Raw genomic sequence first — 24,691 nt, forward strand, 5'->3', positions numbered from 1 at the left:
AACAGTCAAGGAATATTTGCAAAAGGTTAAAACAGTATAACACACAGATGGGAGCAAGGACATGTTCTACTGTCTAGGGTCATGCAATTCAATTAGGTTACAAGTTATAGGGAAATCCTTTGCACATAGGCTGTTTTAAGGCACATAATGCAGCATTTTCTGATTTCTGCAATAATACAGTTCACTAACTTAAGGCCGCCCGCACACATTTTTTTCCTGCCCAAAGGAGTGCCCGCTTCCAGTTTTGAAACAGGCAGAGCAAAGCCCAAACCAAAACCTCCCGCTGAAACAGTATCTGTAAAATCATACAGGCAATTTACTGGAAGTCACTAGAGCTGGTTCGCCACGTAAACACTTTTAAATGAACAAGATATGGCTACACTGTTCAGTCTGCAACATGCTGTCCTTTACATCCGAGTCAACAGATGACTGAAGAAGACTTACAAGAAGTTTCAGTGCTGATAGATGGGGCTATGATCGATGATGAGGCATTGACTCCATGTGCACATTGAGCTTCATTTCATTATCAAGAATTTGTACAAGCTGCTGCATGGAAGGAAGGTGGCCAGACTCTAGCTTAGACCACACTGGAACATCTACCACAAAACACAGGGAAGGGAGAAAAGCACCATTACATTGACAAAGTCAGAAAACACGCAGGGCTAGTTTAAACACAAAAATTAAAAGATCCAAGAAGCTATGCCAGTTGGTACTATTTTATATTGAGAGAAATATCTGGAACAACGATACTTCAAACCTCTGGCTATACTAAAATCCAGTCCAACTGAGAGAATAAAGAATCTAATGCTTCCATTTAGAAGTACATCATATGGATTAGATGTTCAAAATATCCATTGACAGAATGTCTAAAAATAGGTTAGTGAGTGGCAGAAGAGCATACTAAGTTTTTAAACTATCGCTAAATCCTTAACACTGGTGGGCCTCACTAGTCTTCATCTCACTTCTGCCTAGCATCTAAGGCTGACCCTTGAAACTTCTGCTTCCCAAGATCTGGCTTGGAAGGTTCCCGTCAAAGTAGCAGCAACCACTATTCCCCCCCCCCCCCCCCCCGCCCCAGAAATATAAAAGGCAGCACAGCCCATAAATACTTTAGGGTAAACACAACGCTCATTTCTGATGGTGACAAATACTTAACTCCCTCAGGTATCCCTGACCACTATAACACTTCATGAACCCACACTGAAAAATACAATTGCTGTCATCCGCATGAAACAAAACCCAGACTGGAACCACACTGTCCCGAAACACAAACCAGAAACTTAGAGAGACCAGTTGTGACTGTTCATCCCTAGGAAGGCTCTGCTGACAGTTCTAATCTGAGATTTAGGACTAGAAGTTCAACTACTTTGATGCAATACAGTCAGTCTTTAAAAGGTTCTGCAGTAAATGACTTGACTTAGAAACTACTGTATTGAAATGCATCCTGCACAATCATAAATTAAGACTGTAAAGCACAGAGCTAGATTACATACTGGTATCCAGAGCTTGAAAAATCCTGTATTCCCTCAATCTTACATAATCTTTAAAACCATGAAATTATTTGAAGGCAGAAGATGCTTTAACCTAAAAAAAAAAAAAAATCAGTATTGCTGCCCACTGGTACGAAAAATCTGGGAACAGCAATGGATTCAATAGGATTCCAAGGCTAAACCACATTATAAAACAGGATAGAGAAAGCATCTAATTAACCAGAGTTAATTAGAGAGTTAACTAGAGCTTCCCTAGTTGATCATTTCTAACTTAATGCACACTACATGCAAAGAAAGAACATAATACAGTTACTCCAAGTGACAAAGCATTCCTCTAAATAAGTTTTTACATCGTTATTTTAAAATATACGTGAAATAAAATATGACATCTGTATAAACTGCTTTAGAAGACATCTATGATTTTCATCACTGATTACGATATATAACATCTCGAGTTTCAAAATGAACGGCAATTACGACATACCATCACATTCTGAAACACACATTTCCTAACATCATCCCTCACTCTCCCAACACAAGAGCTCTCACAAATCTGTGCGTACACATGCAACGCAATGCGACTCCCTTAAACAGAAAGTTCTCTGCTCACCATTCAAAGTTATTTCAAATGCACCTGTTGACATACACTGGTTCTCAATCATGTTGCTCAGGAAGAAGACCATCATACAAGCATAAACCTAGAAGAGAACAGAGAGAATCCCAGGTACTTCAGCCATGTGAGCCAGGGCTTATTTTATTCACTCTTGGTAAGTGCTGGAAGTTTACACGTGTCTTTGAATTCCGGTCTGCAATTTATCAAGTAATTTTCCAACTTCCTTCCATCCTCTTTTTAAAAAGACTGCACACGTTGCCTTCCCTAGACAGGTATCGAAACAGTTCTGAAACCACCCAACTCACAATCCTGATTCAAATGAAGTTAAGTCTTTGCGCTCCTTTCCTCCACAAATCTACGTGCATCTTAACAGCCAGTTTGCAGAAGTACCCGGCTGCGATGGCAGGGGAACACCACTGCTCCCACATATTGCCTGTCATCGTCAGAGTAACGCGGCAGATCAAAGAACCACAGGCCTAGACACAAACAGCAGGGCAAGTCAAATTGCGTTTGTTCACAAGAACTGTTAACCCTCCAGCATTTCTTCAAGCTAATCATCTGGAATTTTCTGTGTGTGCTGGTGCCTCAGGATGAAATGATGCAATCTTCAGCAACACAGTTATCTCCCTCCATCGCCAGCACCTTGATAATTCCACTTTCACGCACAAGGGCACATTCACACAGGTTACTGCAATACCAAAGAATTTAGCATGGGAGATAGTTAGTTGTTTACAACATCACAGATCACAGATGTACTGCAGCCAGCCTAGCTTGGTAGCTTATTTGGCCCATTTAATTAAACAGGATATATTACAGCTTCTGTACATTCAAACTGACTGGTGACAGAGACGCACTGCACTGGGCAGCTCAGTTTGAGGATCTGTGCACCAACAAAACATATAAAAGTTAATAAATTTATAAATGGCTTTTGTTTAGTAGAATAAATCTGTAAAGAGGTTACTATAAATCAGACTACAGCAACATTAATCTGTATCAGTACTGACTCACAGGGATATTCATCCCATGAGCCACAGTCTGTCATGCCCAAGTATGTTCTGCAAAAACACCCACAAAATTTCAGCTTGAGTTTTCTAATCACCATCTAACTGCATGCCTAATCTATTATAAGTCTGATTAAAGCAACAACTGTAAAATAGTTATGAGGCAATAGCAAAGGGAAGCTGTACTGTTAACACTGGTGATACTGGCTTGAAACTCTACTCTCGAGCCCTAAAAAAATAAAAAAAAAATTACATCTTTCATCATCTTTGTCAGTAACGTTAACCTCAACTGTCCCTCTGCGGCATCATCGGCTTGGAAAAAGAGATGCTGAGAATCAAATCTGGGTCTGCCAAAAACATGAAGCACTACTATGAAGAATAATTAATGCTATTGTAAAATTCTCAAGTATATTTAGTTATAGAGGCCTAAAGGTTCTGTTAAGGCTGCAGTGTATGAAAGTTTAATCACTAAGAATTGTGAAGTAGTCCCAGAGCACTCTCACGAAGTCATTCTAAAACTGCTTTTTCAAAATAAAAGAAGAAAGTATGCTGTTTACCTTGTTTTCTTGGCCCCACTGCCAGATGCTTGGAGCTTGCATGCCAAAGAAAGCAAATGGATCCTTGCCAACGATTATTAAGCCTATTAATACTAGTTTGAAGACAGACAGGAAGGATGCTATGTGCCTATCAAAACACAACACATAAAAGTGGCTTAGAAGGTTCACAGTTACTATTTCACCACTATAGACCACTATATAGCTATAATTCACCCAAATAGAATATTTGATAGTGTACAATCAAGTGTTTCAGAGGAAATACAAAACTTTTCAAGTAAGTTTACTTAGCTGTAAAAAAAATCCTCAAAAAAGCAACATACATGAACAAAAATATGCATCCTCAGAAGGATAGCACTCGTACACATGCATACAGATTTTTTTTTTTTCCTAAACAGACCTCAAATAGAAATTTGCTTTCAACTTATACATGTCTAAGCTGGGTAATACATTCCATTTCTTAAGGAATTTGTTTCATGTTATAGAGACACATTTAATTGACATGCACTACTTCTTTGTAAAGCATTTCCCCAGCAGTTGCAGAAACACCTAGTTTTTTGGTAAGAATTAAACCTACAGTCAGAGAGCAAATTAGCAGTAATTAGATCAAGAAATGATTCAGAAGCCATCACAGTAACTACGGCATCACTCTCTAGCATGTACACAATGTTTTAAGTAACAGGAATAACACCATGTTAATTTTGTATTTTTCCAATTTCTTTGGGCTTCTGCCCCCAGACTGTAGTTAAGGACATCCTGGTAGTCTCTCCGATGAGGTTAGCTCTCCTCTGACTTAGATGTTAAAAATTAACTCTTCCCAACGTTAACATATTACAGGGATGTGTCACTAAGTGCATAAGCCTGAGCAACAAAGGTGAATTTATGTCCTAATACATCCTGAAGAAAAGTTGGAAAAAATTCACTGCGAAAAAAAGGTTAATTATATAATTTACTTTAGATTGGAACATGACAGGACCCCATCATACAGCTATAGCCAGATGGTAACTGTATGGAAAACTAAGGTGGCTACCTGGAAGGGAGAAGATAACTGAGCTTGTAAGTAATCCTAATGGAAAAAAAACCCCTTAAGTTTCCATTTTCAATAGTATTTAAGTGTAAATGCACGTGCTCACCACTTGCCATGCTAAGCCTACATATTGGGAAAAAGACAATTAGTATTGCTAGTCATTTGCTTACCTATATATAGGTTGAGGAAGGTAGTTCTCCCCTTCAATTCGGATGTCTGGGTACCGCTGGCTAATCACCCGCATGTACTCCTCAAACACCCGCCTGTACCCTCAGGAGACACTAAATGCAGACAGAGATTGTCACCAAAACTGGAATGCTATATGGTAAAGTTGCTGCTAAACTGGCAACACCAGTACCCACACTGTCCATAATCTGTTCAGTTTAAAATAAAACTAAAATTCCTCAAGCCAAAGAAGAAAACTGATACGCAACTAACTTACACATCAAAACATCCTGACAGCTGGCTAGGCACTTGCTTTTACACAAGTTTGTTTTCACGTACTAGTGCAGACACAATGCTTTCGTAAAGCCCAATCAAGGACTCACTCGTTTCCCCTGTAAAAAGCCGTTAAGTTAGAAAGTCAGCATAGCTGTCACCTTGCTCTGTGACAAAAAAAAGTTTCACACAATGCCGTTTTAATTCCTCACTAGTTAAATGTGACTCTTTCTGGGACTGCCCACTGACAGGTAACATCGCTCCCAGTTATTTCCGTGTAAGCGTGACCAGATTAACTGCAGAAGAGTTAAATATTACAGAGCCGCACTTTGGCTGCCTCTGCGATAACCGAAATAAGAACTACCCAGCCCCAGCTTACCGCAGAAGAAAGCGCGCACAGTACTCCCCACCGCGCACGCCTTTTGCGGCGCTTCACAGCTCCGCGTGGCACGACCCGGACCAGACCCTGCGGCGGGAACCGCAGCGACCGTTCTCGTTCCCGCCCGCCCCGCCGAGGCCCCCGGAGCCGCGGCGGGTCCGGCCCCGGCGCTGCCCGCGCTCGCAGCACCACGAGATCACGGCGACAGCCGCCGCACGCTGCTTTTTTCCCCCGCAAACGAGCTACGTGTGCTAGAACTACCTCAGCCCGCCCTGCTCCTGCCCGGTTCTGCTCCGAGCAGCTGACCCCATCAGTAACATTCTTAGAACGACATAAAGCCGCCCGACCCCCCCAACCGCTCGCAATAGGCATTAAAAAAACCGAACAAGAACCCGTCGTTACAGTCTTTGCTAAAATACCACCTCCTCCCAAACGCAATCCTAAGCGAGTACAGTGACACATCTTGCACGGAAAGGGCCTGAACTGAGCGCTTTTACCGCGGGTCGCCATTTTTCCGGGGACACGTTCTGCCCGGTGGCAGTCGCAGCCCGCCCCAGCCCAAGGCGCGGGGAGCCCGCAGCCGGGCGGGCCCGGCGGCCCCGGGCAGCGAGGGGCGGCACCCGCGGAGCCGGACGGCGCCACGACAGCCAGCCTCACCCGCGACGCCGGCCCGGCCGCCTCCCGCGGCGCAGCCGGGGTCGGGCGGCCCCGTGGTCCCGGGGGGAGGCGCGGCCGCGCGTTTTTCCGCGAGCGAGACGAGCCGGCCCGGCCACCGTGCCGAGGGGACGATGGGGAGGGAGGGGGGAGGCGTATGCCCGGCCGGTGCCGCCATCTTGCCGGGCGCCCTCACCAGATCTGGAACTTGAGCAGCGGCCCGGTGGCGTAGGCCATGCGCAGCTTCTTGGCCGGCAGGCCGCCCTGCTCCGCCGAGCCGCCGCCCGGCCCCGCCGCCAGCGCCAGCAGCAGCAACAGCCCCGCCGCCCGCATGTCGCCTCCGCCGCCCCCGTCCGCAGCCGCCGCGGAAGCGCACGAGCCGCCGCACCAAGGTCACGCGAGCGTCGTCCCGCGCCGCGCAAGCGCCGGCGGCCCCGTGACGCCCGCAAGGCCCCGCCCCCGCCGCGCGGAGCCTCTCTCCCCGCTGCGCCTTAAATGTAGCGGTTAAAAAAAAAAAAAAAAAAAAAGCAGCCCGGTTTTTACGTGGAGCGAACGCGGGGGCTGCCCGCGCGCGACAGCCAGGGAGCGCGGGGAAGGCCGGTGCGCGGCGGTACCGGCAGCGCGCGCTTCCCCGGTTTTGCTGGCGACAGGCGCGGGAAAAGGGAGGGGGAGAACGAGGAGGGGCAGCAGGGCGGGTCGCGGCGTCGGCGACCGGCGCGCGTCACGGCAGCGGCGGCAGCAGCGGCCTTTACCCCTCGCGCCCGTCACGTTTGGCCGTGGTGGCGTGGCCGCCTGGTTATAAAGCCGCGGCCTGTGTAACAGAAGAGCAGCAGTACCGTTACTATTAAATGATCTTTATTTTTATCTACATCCCCTATTGCATAAAGATCACATCTCTTCAAATATAATAAAGCTACCCAAGGGGTAACGCCAGCGCCTCCCCCCTCACACCCCGGCAGGGAGACAGAAGCCGGCAGGCAGCCCCGGGTTTTCGGCAGGAGGCTTTCGGAACGTAAGCACAGTTCTGGTGCGAACGGCACCAACGGGCTGATGGTGTAGTTGTTACTTGTTTACAGTTTCACATGTGCACAGTCTTTAGGAAAGCTTTTTAAAAGGCAAGTGTGCAGCAAATCTATGGACTTTTGCATCCTCGGTCATTTGCCAAAACGCTTTATTATGTTCAAGTTAATACAAATTATATTTTTCATTAACTTTGTGCTAATGCCGCACTAGATTTCCGTGAAGTTTTAAAGACCCAGTTCTAGGTCTTCCAGTTCCTGAAGAAGAGCAGTTTCTTTCTGAATCTTCTCCAACTAGAACAAAAAACACACAAGGTATCACAGATGTAGCTTATTATAAAATGAAACTTGAATAAACTGCATATAGCTTAACAGTACCTGATTCTTTTCTAGCTGTTTGCCAGCAGCTGCTTGTTCCTTCAGCTGCTCAATTGCCTTTAGTTTCTGTAAAAAAAACAAACACACACACTAACACAAAAATATTGGTGCACCAAGAATAGAAAAGAGACTTAGAAGTCCCTGCACTTGCAATTGCCCAATTTGCCAGGAGGCAGGTCTCAATACAGAAGGCACATTTCATTTAAAGCATCTCTGGATGCTCAGTCCAGAATTCCCCACCAATAAGACATTTCTTCCAAGAACAAAACCTAGAAAACAGAAGCACTTAGTCTCTGAAACATGAACGCCATGCATTATCTCACTGGAAGGATAGAGCCAAATTCAGATATTACTCCTCCACTATTACTATCCCTCTTCACTATGCATTTTCCTCAAAAAGCTTGGAATGTTAATCAGAACAGAGGACCATGAAAAACAGAAGGCAGCCAAGAGAAAAAAGCCCTGACAGATTATGCAGAAAAGGGAAAGATTCTCTAGCCTGAACCAAGCAATTTCCACTCTGAAATTATTTAATCCAAGAATTTTCAAGATTGGCAGTAAACTTCACACTGATACCATTTACAAGTTAGGGAGGAAAGCGAAGCCACATAGCATGGTTCCCTCCTCAGATCCAAGATCCAATAAACAAGAAGCCCACACAGCTGCTTTCTAAGCCTGAACACCTTTCAGCTGCATACCTACCCCTCAGCTGTGAGGGCTGGGTGCACATGCAACACTATTCGTAGCAGGAGACTGCAATACTCTTCCATGCATGTGCCAGTGGCTTCTACACAGTCTAGAGGCTACTCTGATAAAATCTTTAGGAGTCCTGGCAAGTGACCCCCTCTACTGTTTTAGAAGATGGAAAAGCAAAGGAAGTTGGTTTGCAAATTCAGGAAATTACCATCTATGTAAATGCTATCCTACAGAGCTCAAGTCACCTTACAATCAGACTAGATCTTACAGATCATCTCAGAGAAATCTGCTGTTTGTTCAGGAAAAAAAATCCCCTTACCTTCTTTAAGTTCTTTATCTTCTTGTCAACTTCAGGATTTCCTGTAATGGCAGGCACCGCACTGTGTGGTACACTCTGTGGTGCTGAAGACTGTGTAGATTCCTGGTTCGCATCAGCTTTGGCTTCCTGTAGACAAATAAACAAAACACATTATCTAGAAAATACCTTTGATTACTAAGGGACTGAAAAATGTCTTTCATAATTTTAAGGTATCCATTTAATATTTCTTCTTTCACCGGTTTGCTGGTGCACTCCAAAATTCGTAAGTGACTTGCTTCAATGTATTGCACTACCTATATATGCGCTTTCCACAAAAAAAAAAGGGCTATCTATAACAACTGACATGCTGTTTCTTGTTTAATTTCAGCTTCCTCAAGACACCAACCATACATAGCATAGGGAAACATCAGTAAGGATGACATGACAAACACATACACAAATATTTTATAAAGGTAGACCAGTGGGTCATTGTCTCTGAAGTAAAAGAAAGGGCTCAAACCAGTGTAAGAAATTAAAAAAAAAAAATCTTAAAGAAATTATTGCTTCAGAGGTTCATAGAAATGGGAAGGTTAATATCAAAAGCTGATTTTTATCTACCTAGCCAAAGAATAGCAAGCAAAGAGGTGACACAGAACAGGCTGTCTTTGGTACGTCCTGACAACATGCCTCAGCCCTGACCTGCTGGGGGGGACACATCAAAGCAGCAAGTTTGTTCTCACCTCTCACCTAACAACTGAAAAAAACCGTGCAGATTGTCTGAAGGTGAAAAGTCAGAATTACTTAGTCTTAACATTGATTTCAGCTAACATTCACAGCAACCAAAGCTGTTATTTTTAAGTCACCCTTTTGTACCTGCTTTAGTCCAGTTAAAAAGCCTACCACCCTCCCCACAACTCAGCACGTACAAGATATGTGGAGAGCTCTCAGTGCAACCAATGGTCACTGTGCTGAGTCTGATCAGTGCTGTTTGTGAAAATTAACATTATCCGTGAAAGAACTACTGCCACAGTACCTGTTTAGCAGCTTTCTTTGCTTCATGTTTCCTTTGATTTTTAAGAGCTGTTTTAGAGAGTGGCTTATCACTGCTTCCCGACTGTGGTTTCATATTCTGAGGTGGCTCGTCCTCATGCTACAGGATATGCAAAATTAACAGTTATGAAACCTGTATTCCATGTTGGCAAGCGTGTTGGTACAAAAAACTTAACAGTGAACCCCCAAACCTACTGAAGACAACACCGTATGCAAAGATGAACCATAAAGGAAGAGGAAGGAAAAGCAAAGAAAGAAAAAAAAGTGTCGTTTCTCTTTCGAGTAGCAGAAGACAGTGTGAAAAGGGTTTTAAACTCATCCATTCTCAAGTTCAGATGGGACTATCCTATATGTCCTAAAGATTTCACCCATTTCTGATGAAATAACAAAATCATCATGTTTCCTTTCTCAGGGAGGAAATAAAATCAGAGGTGCATAAACTAGCACAAAATGACTGAAACTTGGCATTTTGCTTTTGTTAACAACTTTTTAACTTGTAGTGACAAGAAAGGAAAAATGGGTTGCTGGGAAGGGAGGTGGGGTGAGGTTTCTTGGGAGGCAGGGATGAAAAGGGGACATTTAGTCATCTGTTCTAAATTTTAAGGTAACTCTTAATTGAGGAGCTGGATTGTTTTAATGCAAATAACAAAATTTCTTGCCCATTATTTTAATGCATCTTTTCCCTACTACCTCTGCTTGTTGATAACTTGTGAAATCAGACATTAGCACAATTAATAGATTCCTGCTGAGCAGCAGTCTTTCCTTCAAAAGCACAACGCTCAAGGTCAAAGCTCTCCAAGACTTAAATATCACAGGTGCAATTGTTAAATGTAATTAGTTGCTACTCAGCCTACTTTGAAAACTTGCAGAAAAGAAACTAATTAGACAAGTAGGTCACTATACTGAAGCCTGTTTAAACTGCAGCTGACTTGCTAATAATCAAGTCTCCTTCTAGCAAATAAACTTACCAAAAAAATCGGTGTTGGGAGGACAGTCAAGCACCTGCCTGGCTGTGTTTAGACTGGTAAGTCGGGTCACCCAAATCAGAGGCTTCTATTTTAGAGTATCCAATTTCACCCTAAACCAAATTTGCAGTTTATTGTTTCAGTGCATGTTGTACAGAGCGTTTTTAAAGTTTGCAAACGGTTTCAAAAGGAGAGTATTTGGACCAAAAAAATTTCTCTTTTCTGGCATATGTTCTTGCAAACAGCAAAGTGTCAAAGAGGACTACCAAAAAAACCTCTCAAAAACCCCACAATACTACTGTCATTCTGATTACTACTCTGATGTCTCTCATTAAATACAGAGGGGCAAAGCAATGAAGCAGAACAGCTTAGTTCATATCTGAAACCGTCTACTTACAAGCTTCGAACTTGTTACAGGTTTGTTTCTCAGGGCTGGAGGTCTGTACGCTTGAGCAGGCTTTGGCTCAGCACTGGGCAATTCACTTGGAACTGCCTGGTATTTTACTGCTTTCGCTGGGAACACTCCATCCAGGAAGGGCTGCCAGGAAACTTGCCACATTTCTTCGTTTGATGGAACTTCATAGTTGTGTAAGAGAGAGCCAGTGTAGTGCCATATCTTGTAACCATTACTGACTCGTAGCCTGGGAGCACATGTGGCTGTTACAATATGTTCCCCATCAGGACACCAAGCGAAGTATGTGGAATCTGAGGCTACTGGTTTGGAAATGAGTTTGTAGTTTTTAACGTCCCACACTTCCATCTGTCCCCTGAGATTCCCAAATCCTGCTAGCACTAGGATGTGTCCATGGGGGCTGTAGTAGGCAGCATTGCGAGGACCGGTGCCAAAATCAAACACGGGGTCACATTTCAGATTGAAAACTGTTGCTTTGGCAGGCATAAAGCCATACACAGCACAAAACTCAACAGAATTGGGGTTCCAAACAACATCATAAATAGGACCATTTTTTGCTAAAGGAAAAGAAAAATATGCTGTTAGGAAACTATCTTTTCAGTGCAAGCAAAAGTAAAATCAATAGCAATTCTTAACTTCATGCTTTGCTAAAATGCTGTGATTAACTACTGACAGTGAAAAACGAATTCTGCTAACAATAGAGGTAGAAACAACGTTTTATGTTCTGATAATTTCAGTTAAGGTTTGCAACAATAACTGCAGCCATTCCAAATTACCTCTGTAGGGTCAGCATCAGCACTTTAACAGTAAGCATATTTTTTTTCATGTAAAAAAATTCCTTTTTTTTGTCTCGTTATTCAAGTATTATCTCCCAGGACCTTCTCAAACTGTCCCACTGGAAACCTGCAAAAACAGGAGTTTTATACCAGCTGGATACTAGTTCCTCTTTTTTAAATCTAGAGAAATACTGCATAGCTCAGCTTTGCAGAGCTAAGAAATACTGATCTAAATTATCTTTGGACCGTGCTCACACATGGTATTTTATAAGACAGATTTTTAAAGTGAGAGAGCACACAAAAAAATTACACATAATGATTAAAACTTTATATTGTTAGAAGCTATTCTGAGGGTTAGAACATTGGGAGGTATTGAAGAATGATGAATTAGTGATGGAAACTCCCGTAAAATGTACAGGGGTAAATAAAAAACAGGTCATTATAACTTTTCATAATCTGGATATCTTTAGCTGCTATTTTTATTTCAGCTAAATGCCGAGTGCATTACTGACAATTCTTAAATCCAGATGTTGACACAAATTATCAAACTGATTTAAATTGTTCATTCCTGTTGTTATTCTAAAGCCTCATGATCTTTAGAAACTAGGCTGTGCAATCACACTGCCCATGTGTTTTCCCCTTTAAAACTCTTTAGATTACATTAACCAAATGCAACTGCAGAGACAGATCTGGCAGAAAATGACGTTTCTGCACATTTCATGACACTAGGCAGCTGGCGAGATGAGGGCAGCTTTACATGGGCTTCAACAGCTAAGGCAAAGGCTGCAGCACGAGCATATATTAGTCAAAACTGAAAAAAACTCTACAAATGCTAGTGTGAAAAAAGCTTCAAAAGTGGACCTCAAAAGTAACCAGAACATACAAATCCACAGGAAATGAGGCACCACTCACTCCAAGTGCTCACTGCTTGCTTTTGCTGGAAAAAACACCGTTTTACAAAACAGACATCGGTTTGGTTTTTTCCTTGAGAAGAAATAGCTAAATTAAATTAAAATTAATGATAAACTTCCTGTTAAATAAAGATGCATTGGAAATAAAGAACGTCAAAGGGCAAAGAGGGTTTTAATAAGCATGTGCTTAAACAACTAGTGTTCTCAATCCAGTGTCTCTCAATCCCAGAGAGATTCTAGACACAGAGTTATACTCCTGATAATTTTTCCCTGGTGAAATTAGCAACAAAGGGAAATGGGGCACATTACTTGCTACCACAGATTTTGCTACAAAAGGAAAACTGGAGATGTCCTCCCAGTCAGCCCTAATATTGAAGAGAATATATTCACATTCTCTCTACAGTCACTTAAGCACTGTGTTTTGAAATAGTCACAACAAACTATCCTCTCTATAATCCCAAACATCACAGGTGTTTAACATAAACAGCAACAGCTCAAGATAATGAAAAAAATACCGCCATGGGGAAATTAATGAATGGACTTCCAGCTCAAACAAGGCACTGGAAGTAAGAGCACCCACTTGCTTCTCCCCAGCATGTCATTTTTATGGCTCGGAACACTTTCCACTTTACAATACAAAATAAAGGACTTCTATTTTCCAATATACTTCAAAAAATTGTTCTCTCTCTGCCTCACTTCCTTGACTAGCAGTATCAATTGCATGTCTAAAAGTGCAGGTAGGATTATTCTGTTTGGTAACACACTTTTCTGCCGGTTTTGGTTTCTCAGACATTTAGCTGGCTCCGTTGTCCATGTGTTTCCTCAGCAAACATGCACAATTCTCTTCCTGTGCACACCAACACCTGCCCAAGCAAATTATTTGTATATACAAAACGCAAGTGTGTGCTCTCTGCCACTGACATTAAGATGACAAGTATACCAAAGAGAACAAGATAATTCAGCTATAAAAAAACACACACATCTTACTCCAGATTAAAAAAAAAATTCTGGTGAAGATTTTTTTTTTTTTAAAGGAGTACTTGATTTTTTCTTTTAAAGATTACTTCATTACACTAACACCTCCCCGCCCCGTACATTAAACAAAAGCTGGTGAAACAGCAATTCCCACTATTGAGAGCTACAATACAATGAAAAAGTGCCTGAGAGCTACTTACGCAACTGTACGACCGCACTTTCTCCATTTGTTGCAATGTAGTGCAGAGTTTGTTCGCCGTAGTACGAAGCACCTGTTTTATCAACTTCTGTACTAGCTATTACTAGCACAGCAGTGGCTAATAGAATACACATACTGTTACTTCAATACAATTATTGCAAATTATATAAACTATTTCATGAACTACCATGAACAAAGAGAAATTAGTTTGATTATGAATTCTATTTAGTTGCTTGTGTAACAGTGCTATTACCATTCTCTTCTGAATTTAATTTTTCCTAAATGTTAACCCAAACACAATGAGTATCTCCCATTCTCAGATGAAAAGTGTAAGCTACGTCTACTCTTTCACAATTGAATTACAAGAAATGAACACACTTTTGCAGCTGTAAAAAAAGATATTAATCGGACTAAGGCAGAAACCAAGCATCCTGGATCAGTCCTTGAATAAAATGTTTCATCAACAGCTTTTGTATGTACATCTATTTTATCAAAAACTGTGTGCCCACATGTAGTTTCTACATGCATTTAATACCTTCCCTGTACTCCAAACACTGTGGGTTGAGGTAAAACTGTTTTTACAAAATTATTCTGAAACAGCTCATTGCTAACAAACAGCAAAGCATACAGAAGACTCTGCAAGTCATCTCAATTGTGATACATCTAGGTATATACAATTTTACAGATTAAGAACAGTTCATGTTCTGGTATAATCTTATGTTTACAGTATAAATACATTGTCATCACAGAACACAAAATTAAATTTGAATTTGCTATTCAACTGCAAAACTTACCAACATGTAGAATGGTCTCAATTACAATATACAAAATCATGGAAAACAACACAGGAAAGTTATGAGAGTATTCAGAATTGTAACCTTGCATTGCATTGGCATTAATGCCTATCTTCAGTATTTATCTGCACATGCAAATTAAATAAAATCTGCACATGCAAAGTAATTAAATCCAAAATGGGTGGAATATAAAAGTTTAAACATACAGCTGTCATACCTTTTTTGTTCCATAGCATTGTCGCCTTGTCAGCTTTAAAGAAACTTTTATTGGCTAGTGCAGACTGAGGGCCACCAAAGTTGGGATACTGATAGAGTCTAACGAATGATGGTGCACCTTTACTGCCCGGAACATACACAGCAACCTAAGACAAAGCCGTAAGATTTTATTGCAGATTATATTCTTGGTAGCACAGGGTCTATTTACTACTAGGATGTTGTACTAAAATCACAGTAATTTTTTGGAGAAAAACAAGAAAAAAATTTGAAACAACGTCAGAAGTACCTTGGTTGGCTGTGCTCCTGGAGATAACACAAAATCATTAACCTTTTGCAAATGCAGTTTATTTGCAATAGTATCTGCAAAAAGAAAAAAAACAAAACAGAGATGTGATGATATTAATGACAAACCATGTTACTCTGGATTACTTAACTATACCTTTGCATGGGTCTGCATCATGGATAATAAAGAACAGTATATATGATAAAGGATTTACGAGGCAAACAACTATTACTTTCCCGTTTCATCACACATTTTTATTTACAAAACCAACTTGAACCAAGCTGAGTTCTGAAATCCAGTATTCAATACTTCGAAGTTCAAACAGCAAGGAAGTTTCTGAACCCCACGTGAACACGGCTCGCGTTTTAAGTGAGGCACAGTGTTCTTCATCTTATTTGTGCTGACTTCAGAGGAAGCAGCACCAGTCACGTCCAGCTAACATGCACCATTACACAGAGCCAGTTCTCCCCTTGCAACTTTACTAGATGATTCTTCCTGATAGGAGGCATTTGTAAAGGTCTGTCCTGTACTGAACATTGCTCCTTTACACAAACAACTCATGGGAAATGTATCTTTAAAATAAACAAACAGCAGCAACTCAACCTTATTCCAGCAAGGAAGTCTGCTCTGAGCAGCAGATCTTGTGCTAGGACAGACATTCCATACTTCCCTAGTATAGCTTCGTTAACATCAGGAGAGCTAATTCTCATGAAACTGCATCTCTCACAGGCTGTATTTTTAGCTCCCAGAATAATTCTTGTGTCAGCTTTACATTTAAAACAAAACAAAAAAACCCCACCAAAACCACACAACACTGTTCTCCCCAGCAGTTTTCTTTCATTCCTTTAAATTTTTGTTCCTATTCATTTTTACCTTCCTTTTTTCTTCCCTTTTCCCTTTTTGACATCTATTGACTCCAAATATTCTACCACTAGTAGTAAATTTCCTTGAAAAAAATGCTCTAGCTTCACGACTTCATTTTTGCCATCAATATAAATTTTCTAATAAGCCATTTTTTAATAGCTCATTGACAGAATATACACAACCCAAAGAAGTAATCATAGATCATGTTCTCTATTGACAAGTTCCTGGGCCTCACTAAATGAGAAACAATACAGAAACAGGCCTGTAATTGAAAATTGGATGCATTTCCTACTAGATAAGTCACTGAAAAGATAAACAAGAAAGTGAAAACATACTTCATTAAAACATAATGATTCTTAGTTTGAAATACAAATAGAATGTAGGTGATATTTAAAATAAAAAGCAAGTAAAAGAAATGAGGAAAAAATTGAAAATGAAAAAAAACACACCCCAAAAGAAGATGCCTATATAGAATGCAATGAAACATATAGAAATACTTGCGTACTAAAGTTGTTGTTTTCAAAGAAGTGCACTTCATTGTTTACATTCCTGGCACAAACGCTTTCATCATCTGTCCAGCAAGGACACCTACATTTAAAGAAAAAAAATTAGAAACACTGAATGATGCTCAGCTTTAGTAGCCTAGGATTATTTTTTTCCCTCCATTTTTAAAGTCAAGCAAGTTCAAACATGATAACATGTTTCAAATAGACAAATGACATCTGCATAGTAAAAAAAAAATGTAACTAGACTTAATTATTATCTCCCCAGCTTTCTCTGTGGTACAAAATTATAGTAATTTATACTAGGAAATGAACAATTGTAACTACGTACAAAGATACAAGCACCGATACTCGCTTTCAGCTAGTAGCAGGCAGTATTTTGAAAGCCAACACCACGCTAAAAGCTCTATTTGCCTGTATCAGGTTTTGGAAACCACATTTCTTTGCAAACAGTTAGCATCTGGAAATATTATTTACCAGTTCTGCATCTTTTTCTGGATGAAAGATTTTAAACACTTTCCAGTTTTCACATCGTGAAGTTGTAAGTTGGGCACCCCTGCTGTGCCGTCTTTAGCAGCTGCAACAAAAACATGGATTAGAGTAGTGGTCTCTGGGGATTAAATCTGCTTCACCATGATGACATTCCATCTCATGATTCTACAAGGATCCAAACACGCACAAACCTCTTACAAGAAGCATCCCTGCCCTGAGGGACTAAACTCCTGACTGCTAATTGCTTTACCTATTAACGTAAGTCTTTCAGTCTGCAAAAAGAACTAACACTTGGAAGTGCAGGATTTCTATTCCCATTACAAGACTAGGACCACCAACTCTAGGACAGCTTTTTTAATGCATGTTTTTTAATCAAAATCAAAAGCTGTCCTCTTTGCAAACAATGAAGGTATGTTTTCCACACCTACATTTTGTTCTCATAAGAATGCAATGCATTTTGTCCATCGTGCTGCAGTCACAGCTTTATCTGCAAGCCATACAAAATGGTTGGTCTGGTTTCAAACTCTGTACCCTTCTACTCATTCTGGATACTACAGCCTGCTTATTTCTACCAATGATTCAAAACAGACCTCCTAACAGTTCTCCAACAGCCCACAGTTGGCATAAATTCGGTCACTTGTACTGCCTTGTCTTCACCTACAACCTGTCCCAGACCATTTCCCACACAGCTTATGAGCAGCGCTCTCCATCGAAGGAGGCATTTACAATGTCCACTTCAGACACCTGAGGCTATCTAAATCGGGAACAAACTCCATAGAGATGCAGAGGAGAGAATAAAGCCCTCTGGACAATGGAGAACACTCAAGTCAGCTACGCCCAGTGGAGGACATGACTACTCTGAGACAGCTTACAATTTTCCTTGTCTATACATGAATATAAACTGCTTGAGCAGCATATTATTCAAACACACTCTCTGCACTAAGATCAATTAGCAATTTTTAGAAACAGGTGATTTACTTAATAGAGTAATTAGTACATGCACTCTGATTTAGTGTTTGTAAGAACGGTCAATACCAGATGCTTTCCGAAGATGGCATCCCTCCCTCTTCCACTATATACTTGATTACCCATATAATTTCCTGTACACTTTCTGTACTGCTCATTTAGCTGATAAATATGCTACATTAACAAGTCAGGTAATGAAAAGCCTGCAAACCAAATTAAAATAAGCAGTTACCCTATGTACTTTTACAGCTGGCAAAATACTCACTTGTATAGGCCTGCCATGTTGCCAGAACATTATTCTTTGGCGAGAATTCAAGGCAAACTGCCTTTGGAAGATCAAAGGAACGCAGTACCTCAGCATTGGCGACATTAACAATAGTTACTCTGGAAACAAAAGATGCTATTTCAATAAAACATGCTTAGAATAGTTAATTAATAGCCAAGGTAACTTTTCATATATTAGACTCTTCTAGATCTGTTCCAAATTTGGCCAATGTAACAAAATTAAAAGAGCTTTTTTCCCCTCCTGCTTTTACTAAAATTTTGCAAGAACATATTTTAAAACCAGATACCAAATTGTAGCAGAAACTAAGGAAAAACAATGGTCAAAACATACCACATATTTTTATCTGCAACATTTAAACTCTGAAACAGGGACAAGATATACTCTATCCATAGAGAGTCCATCCACACTTCCACAGTGCTAAAGTTGAGCAATGGCCAACAGAAAAATTCTAATTTAATTAAAACACGCATTTATCCCATGTATTTTTAAAGGTCTTCTATCTATAAAGATACAACATTTAAGATTTAGGCTTTTTGAGGTTCGGGGATACAGGGAGACATGGACAATAAAAGGCAAAGGTCAGACGGCTGAACAAACAAGGTCAAGTGGCATCTCTGAACACCATATATTAAAGATCTTCCACATATGGAATCCAAAGAAACAAAAAAAACCGCATCCAAGCCACTGTCGTTCTCAGAAGCTACATTAGGAGCCTGTTCCTCACCATCTCATTAACCTCAAAAATTAAGGAAGATGGACAGCCCCCAAAACAAATAGGCATGGCAGGACTGGTAAGATTGGCCATTGGGAATATCCTCATTTGAAGTACAGGTACCTGGATATACAACCTGATTGTCTGAAAAACATTTTTCCCCACAAACACTTTCTGGAAATGGACCTTTCCAACCAACAAAAATAAAGCTTTTAAATTAAAGATAAAGATGAGTTGGGATATTTTAGAGAACCAGAAATAAGTAACAGTAACGAATGCTACATGTAAGTTATCTACTTTAAAAGAAATGCTTAAATGGTATTGCTATATACGCTTGCAATTTTTTTAACCCGTTAGTAAGAACACTGACATTTCAGAAGCAGCCTTATCATCTCTTTAGAGCAGCAAACCCATGATGCACTCTTACTTAAAAGATGATCTCTAGTGAACTCTATAATGCACCTAGTCCATAAAAAAGAAACCTTGCGATGTTTATACATAACGCGCATAGACTCTTTATTTTCTGTGAGCTTTACCAATAGATTGATCCCAGAAAAAACAGGTACTATCGTACTGAGAAATATGAAAAAAAAAAATCCAACCACCCAGCCACAAATAAAGCATACCCACATTCCATGGGAATGGGTGCATTATAAACATGATAAAAACAGTAAGTATTTCAGCTGATATTCAGGAAACAAAGCCACTACTGCAAATAATGCAAAAATAAACTGCATTTAAAGTTGTATGCACACACTTTCATTAATAGCAACAGCCTTATAGCCTTTACATTTACAAGAGTAAAGCTTATTTAATACAAACTAAATGATTAATATCACAAAATGCACCAACTTTTCTCCATTGCACCAGGCAAAGAGGGAACCGTCCTTGCTAAAAGCAACAGCTTTGCAATTTTTTCCAGAGTCCCTAAAGAAGGAAGAAATGCACATTAGTATTCAAACATACTGCATAAGTTAAGGTATTTTTAAACAAAAATATAAAAAGCAACACACCAATTTTCCTGCTGCACTCCTGAGTAGCGCTTTGTAACAGTGCAATCTACTCTGCAATCGCTCAGTGATTATTACCTGGGCAATGAGAAGGCAGGCAAAAGCCTTCAAAACCATCAATTTTCAATTTCAATCAACTACTGACAGTAAGAAGAAATTTGCTTATATTCATGTGTTTTTCAATTCTAGTGCCTACTTTTAATTTTTAGAAAAATATTTCTTTTGTGCAAAAGATCAAAAATAGTGATAATAACAGTACCTTTGAAATGCTGTGCTCTCCGTGAAACTAGGTGGCCCATTCACCATATAAAGCCCTTCGGATCCTCTCACTGGAAGAGTAAACAAATAACTACTCATTTCAAATTCAGAAAATCATCCAAAGCAAAAGCTTTACCTAATTTGTGAACCTTGAAACCTGCACGCGCTTTTCGCTGCATGCATTTTAGAGTAAATGAGAAAGAGGGTCATACAGGAAATTCTGAACATAACACATGCCAAGGCAGCTGGTTTCATCCCAGGCAGCTGCAGGATTAAGACACAGGACAGAGGCAGGGAAGGGGCAGAGCTGAGCTATCGGCCCCAGCACCAAAAGCTCCGACACACAACACGCCAGCAACTGAGGTGCCAGTCTGCCGTACACCTCTGCAGACGCAACGGCAACCAGCCAGCGCTTCTTGCTGAGGATTGAAACGGGACAACTGCCGCCCATCCCGGCCTTCCTGCACCCACTGCTCCCACAGCCCGGCACGGCCCTTCCAGTGCAGCCTTTCCAGCAGGGTCGGTTTACAAACTGGTGTGTCCCTCTGCCACAGGAGCACTGGTGTCAGTGCAAAGAAGGGAGTGGAAACACAGCAGAGGGCAGTGGGGCAGAGCCAACTCTGATGCATGGCAGAGGGGCTGAGGTGGGGGTACCCCTGGAGCTCCCCTCCCCACCCCTGCTCTGGCAGGGCCAGCAACACCAGGTTGCAGGGCTGTTCCCAGCCGGGAGGTGTGTATCCCTAAGGATAGAGATCTGCAGCCTCTCTGGGCAGCCTGCACTTGTGTTCAGTCTCACAGTAAAATAATTTTTCCTGTGTCTAAATGTTATTTCCTGGATTTCAGTTTGAGCCCATTGCCCGTCATCCCCTCACTGAGTACCACAAAACAAGACCCGGGTTTCACCTTGCAGGATGACCTCACACTACAGAAGAGCTGCACCTGCATAAGGAAGGAGGGTGGGACAACATCTCGTCCTAAAATGACCGACGGTCCTCAGCTCTCAACCCTGTTGCAGGACGCACTTTCACGAAGCCTAACTTGCAGAAGCTGAAAATTCTCCGTCACTGCAAGAGCCGCATGAGAATCCTGCACAATGGAGTAGAAAAGGGCTGCCTAGATATTCCCCAAAGCGAGGATTAGCTGCCTAAACACAGGAAGCACATTTGCCAAAGAAACATTATGTTGTACTGATTTTTTTCTGCTGACATGAGACAGGATTTGCCCCATTATTCGTTTCAACATTGAAACTCAACTTGGAAAACAGAAGACATGAAAGAAATCAATATAAAGTGTCCTTCGAATTTCATTTTTTTCATACACATTGCCATGCCACTAGAAAACAAACAAGAAATACAGATTCATGCAAAATCATGCGGTTGGCATAGTTATATAGAGAATTAACCAGAATTTTTTAAGGTAGTTCTACTACAAGTATATTAGAATTCAAGGTTAAACCACAAAATGGGCAATTGTTACATTGGCATTAGCTGCGTTTTATGCACTTTCGAAATTAACAAATGGAAAACAGTTTAAGCAATAGTTTATTAGTTTGGAGAAAATACTATTTTGATAGATCACAAATCTCCACCTGCTCTGCAGCCCTGTACTTCACTGGGGGTACACCATAGCCCTAACATACCTCAAGGGTACGTTTTACCAACCCTTTGAAAATGATCCACTAGCTTTGCACCCCTGCCTTAAGTCTATTCTCCAAGTACTCCACCAGACTCCCAAGAAAAATTAAGAATCAAATTTACAATAGATTATAGACAGTAGCAAGCAGTCCAAAAGCCACCTTGAACAACTGCAGCCCCTCCCCCCCCCAATACACCGAAGTGAGGATAAACATGCTGATGTTTAAAGCTTAGAAACACAGGAAACAAAAAATAGTTATCCCTTGTGCTATGGGCAACCTAAAAAGTAAAGCCGAGAGAAGAGGAAGAAGGACTATTAAAAGAAGCTCAGAAAAACCACAGTGAAGATGCTTCAGCCAGCTATGTGCTCCTGCGAGCTAGTTAAGCAGTTTGCAGAGGCCCCGCTAGGGCGGTCCCCACGTCCTGCGAGGCCCTGGGGCTGCCACCATCCGCCCCGAGTCCCGGGAAGCGCGGCTGGGCAGCGGGCCGGCCCTAGCACAGCACCCCCCGGGAGCGTTTCATCAGTTAACAGCTAGCTGCCCGAGAGAATTAACCCCAAAAACCCAAAATGTAAGCAAGCTTAAAAACCATGTTTACATCCCCGAGCACCTCCCGCCGGCGGAGCAGCGGCTGCTCAGGCGAGGAAGGGATGGGGACGAGGACGTGGGACCCTCGGGAAAGGCCGTGCCGCAAGAACGCCCGTAGCCCGGGCCAAGGGCTGAGTGTGCCCGCAAGGCAGCAACGCGGCCCGGCGAGGCCCCACCCGGCCCTCCAGGAGCGGAGCGGGGACCGGGGCCGGCGGTCAGACCAGGGGGCGCAGGTACCTGGCCACACCGCGGAAGCGCGCCCTGTGGAGGGGACCGGCGGCGGACACTGGGGCGGCACTGGGCCGCCTCAGCCCGACCCGGCGCCGGGCGCCCGCGCCCACCACCACAGCCCCAGCCCCAGCCCCAGCCCCAGCCGGTCGGGTCCCGCAGCCCAGCCGTCGCCCGGGCGCGACGCACCTGCCAGCAGCGGCACGGGGGGCGCCATCTTGGCGCGGCGGCCCGGCGGCTCCAGCTTCCGCTTCCGGGTGAGCGGCAGCGCGGCCGCCCCAGAGACGTCCACGTACGCGCGGGGCGGGGGCGGCCGGGGGTGGGGACGCTGGCACGTGACGCGGGGCGGCCGCTTCCGCCTGCCGCGGCGCGCGCTGCCCCGGAAGCGCTGCCGCCGGGCTGCGCGGGTTGGCGGCGGGAGGCGGCCCCGCCCACGGCGGCGCGTGTTTCCGGCGGGCGGCGCCGTGCGGTGCTGACGCTGGCAGCGGGCGGCGCGCGGAGCTGAGCGAGCGGAGCGGCGGCGGCGGCGGCCCGGGGCGGCCGGCGGTCGCACCATGGTGGCCAAGCAGCGCATCCGCATGGCCAACGAGAAGCACAGCAAGAACATCACGCAGCGCGGGAACGTCGCCAAGACCTCGGTGCGCGGGGGGCCGGGGCCGGGCCGCGGCGGGGCGGGGCGGGGGGCCGGCGGTCGGGGTGACGGCAGTTGCTGTGCCCGCAGAGGACGGCCCCGGAGGAGAAGGCGTCGGTCGGGCCTTGGCTGCTGGCACTGTTCATCTTCGTGGTCTGCGGATCAGGTGAGCGGGCGCGGGCGGCGGCGACCCCCGGCGCGGACCCTCCGCGCCTCGGCCCCGCCGGCGGCGCGGGCCCCCGAGTAGAGCCTGCTGTGGCCTGCCCGCCTCCACTGCGGGCGCCGCCCGGCGAGCGCTCCCCTCCTCTGCTCTCTTGCAGCCATCTTCCAGATCATCCAGAGCATCCGGATGGGCATGTGAGGGGCCCCTCGCCGGGCCAGGCCCGTCCGCGCCCCCCAGTGCTGCCATGAACTGTCCCCCCCGGCCGGCGCCCCGGCAGCCCCGGTTCATCGCAGCAGCTGCCGAGGAGCGGTGCTCGGCGTCGGCCGCATCTCATTCCAGGTCCCTTCACGAGTCATTCCGAGTTTTCTAGCCCGTGCCACAGTGCCTTGAACAGCACCACATGTATAAAGCAATAAAGTTATATTGTTGATCTACAATCGTGGACCTACTTATTCAGTGAAGTATACAGTCATGTTCAGTGTAGATATGTTACGCTGTATGCAATGTAGATACTTAGGAATCGACATCTGTTGTAAACACCGGTCTTGAGATCTGTTTTAAGTCTCTGTATAGCTGGAAATGGTTTTATTTAAAGTCGGAAGCCAGGAGTTTTATAGTAGCTGGAGTATGAATTTGAAGCATGTTCATAATGAAGCAGTTGGGCCGTGCAGCATTCTGTAGCTTACCCAAGTGAATCGCCCTCTCTGTACGCATAGAGTAGTCTTACTGCAGCATGTGGCAGTGCGTTAGCACTCAAACGCTTACCACGACGGAAAACTTTATCCTTTACCTCCTTTCCTAATAAATATGAAATACTTGTTTGTATAGAGTTAGTGGGTGTTACTTAATTAGAAACCGGCATGACCGAGCAGCAGCCGTTTCTGACATAACGCGATGCTGAAGTTTCACAAACTGCTGAGCGGCTCGGGCCAGAGCTGCTGGCTTATCGAGTCTCTCCTGGCCGCAGCTGTGACTGTGCTGTAAATACTTCTTGGACAACTTTCAACAAGTGGTGATAGTTTTAAATTTTACAATGTTGTACGGGAATGTTTTGTGCAGGTATGGGGACCCTGCCCCTGCTGCCCACAGTTCTGCTTTTATGTGCAGCATCTGCAGAGTGTGCTATGTCTTGCAATATATATTTAATCCTATTTAAGGTAAATCCTGCTTTCAACTCGATTTCGTATAACGATGGATCCAGTACTTAACTGCTTCCCTACAGATGATCA

At 43.4% G+C, this 24,691-nt stretch overlaps 3 protein-coding genes across 3 annotated transcripts; 1 reads left to right on the forward strand and 2 right to left on the reverse strand.

The window, feature by feature from the left end:
* Positions 1–471: 471 nt before the first annotated feature.
* SELENOT (selenoprotein T) lies at positions 472–6,662 on the reverse strand (the record flags this gene model as incomplete). The annotated part of the gene is made up of 5 exons (XM_082003394.1): positions 6,353–6,662; positions 4,856–4,966; positions 3,662–3,788; positions 2,101–2,188; positions 472–596 (listed from the first exon to the last, which is right to left on the reverse strand). The coding sequence occupies exons 1-5, from the start codon at positions 6,487–6,489 to the stop codon at positions 472–474; spliced, it is 588 nt and encodes a 195-aa protein (XP_081859520.1). The 5' UTR covers positions 6,490–6,662.
* Positions 6,663–7,403: 741 nt separating this feature from the next.
* EIF2A (eukaryotic translation initiation factor 2A) lies at positions 7,404–22,885 on the reverse strand (the record flags this gene model as incomplete). The annotated part of the gene is made up of 14 exons (XM_082003490.1): positions 7,404–7,469; positions 7,554–7,619; positions 8,569–8,694; positions 9,581–9,697; positions 10,960–11,531; positions 13,837–13,953; positions 14,847–14,991; positions 15,132–15,205; positions 16,498–16,580; positions 16,973–17,072; positions 18,219–18,337; positions 19,804–19,878; positions 20,221–20,290; positions 22,858–22,885. 14 exons carry the CDS (start codon positions 22,883–22,885, stop codon positions 7,404–7,406), a joined length of 1,758 nt encoding a protein of 585 aa, XP_081859616.1.
* A 331-nt stretch (positions 22,886–23,216) lies between these two features.
* SERP1 (stress associated endoplasmic reticulum protein 1) lies at positions 23,217–23,885 on the forward strand. Its single transcript, XM_082003570.1, has 3 exons — positions 23,217–23,306; positions 23,390–23,465; positions 23,620–23,885. Exons 1-3 carry the CDS (start codon positions 23,223–23,225, stop codon positions 23,658–23,660), a joined length of 201 nt encoding a protein of 66 aa, XP_081859696.1. The 5' UTR covers positions 23,217–23,222; the 3' UTR covers positions 23,661–23,885.
* Positions 23,886–24,691: the final 806 nt, after the last annotated feature.

This window comes from Phaethon aethereus (genome assembly GCF_964289735.1).
Source record: "Phaethon aethereus genome assembly, chromosome: 9".
In the NCBI taxonomy this organism is placed as follows: Eukaryota; Metazoa; Chordata; class Aves; order Phaethontiformes; family Phaethontidae; genus Phaethon; species Phaethon aethereus.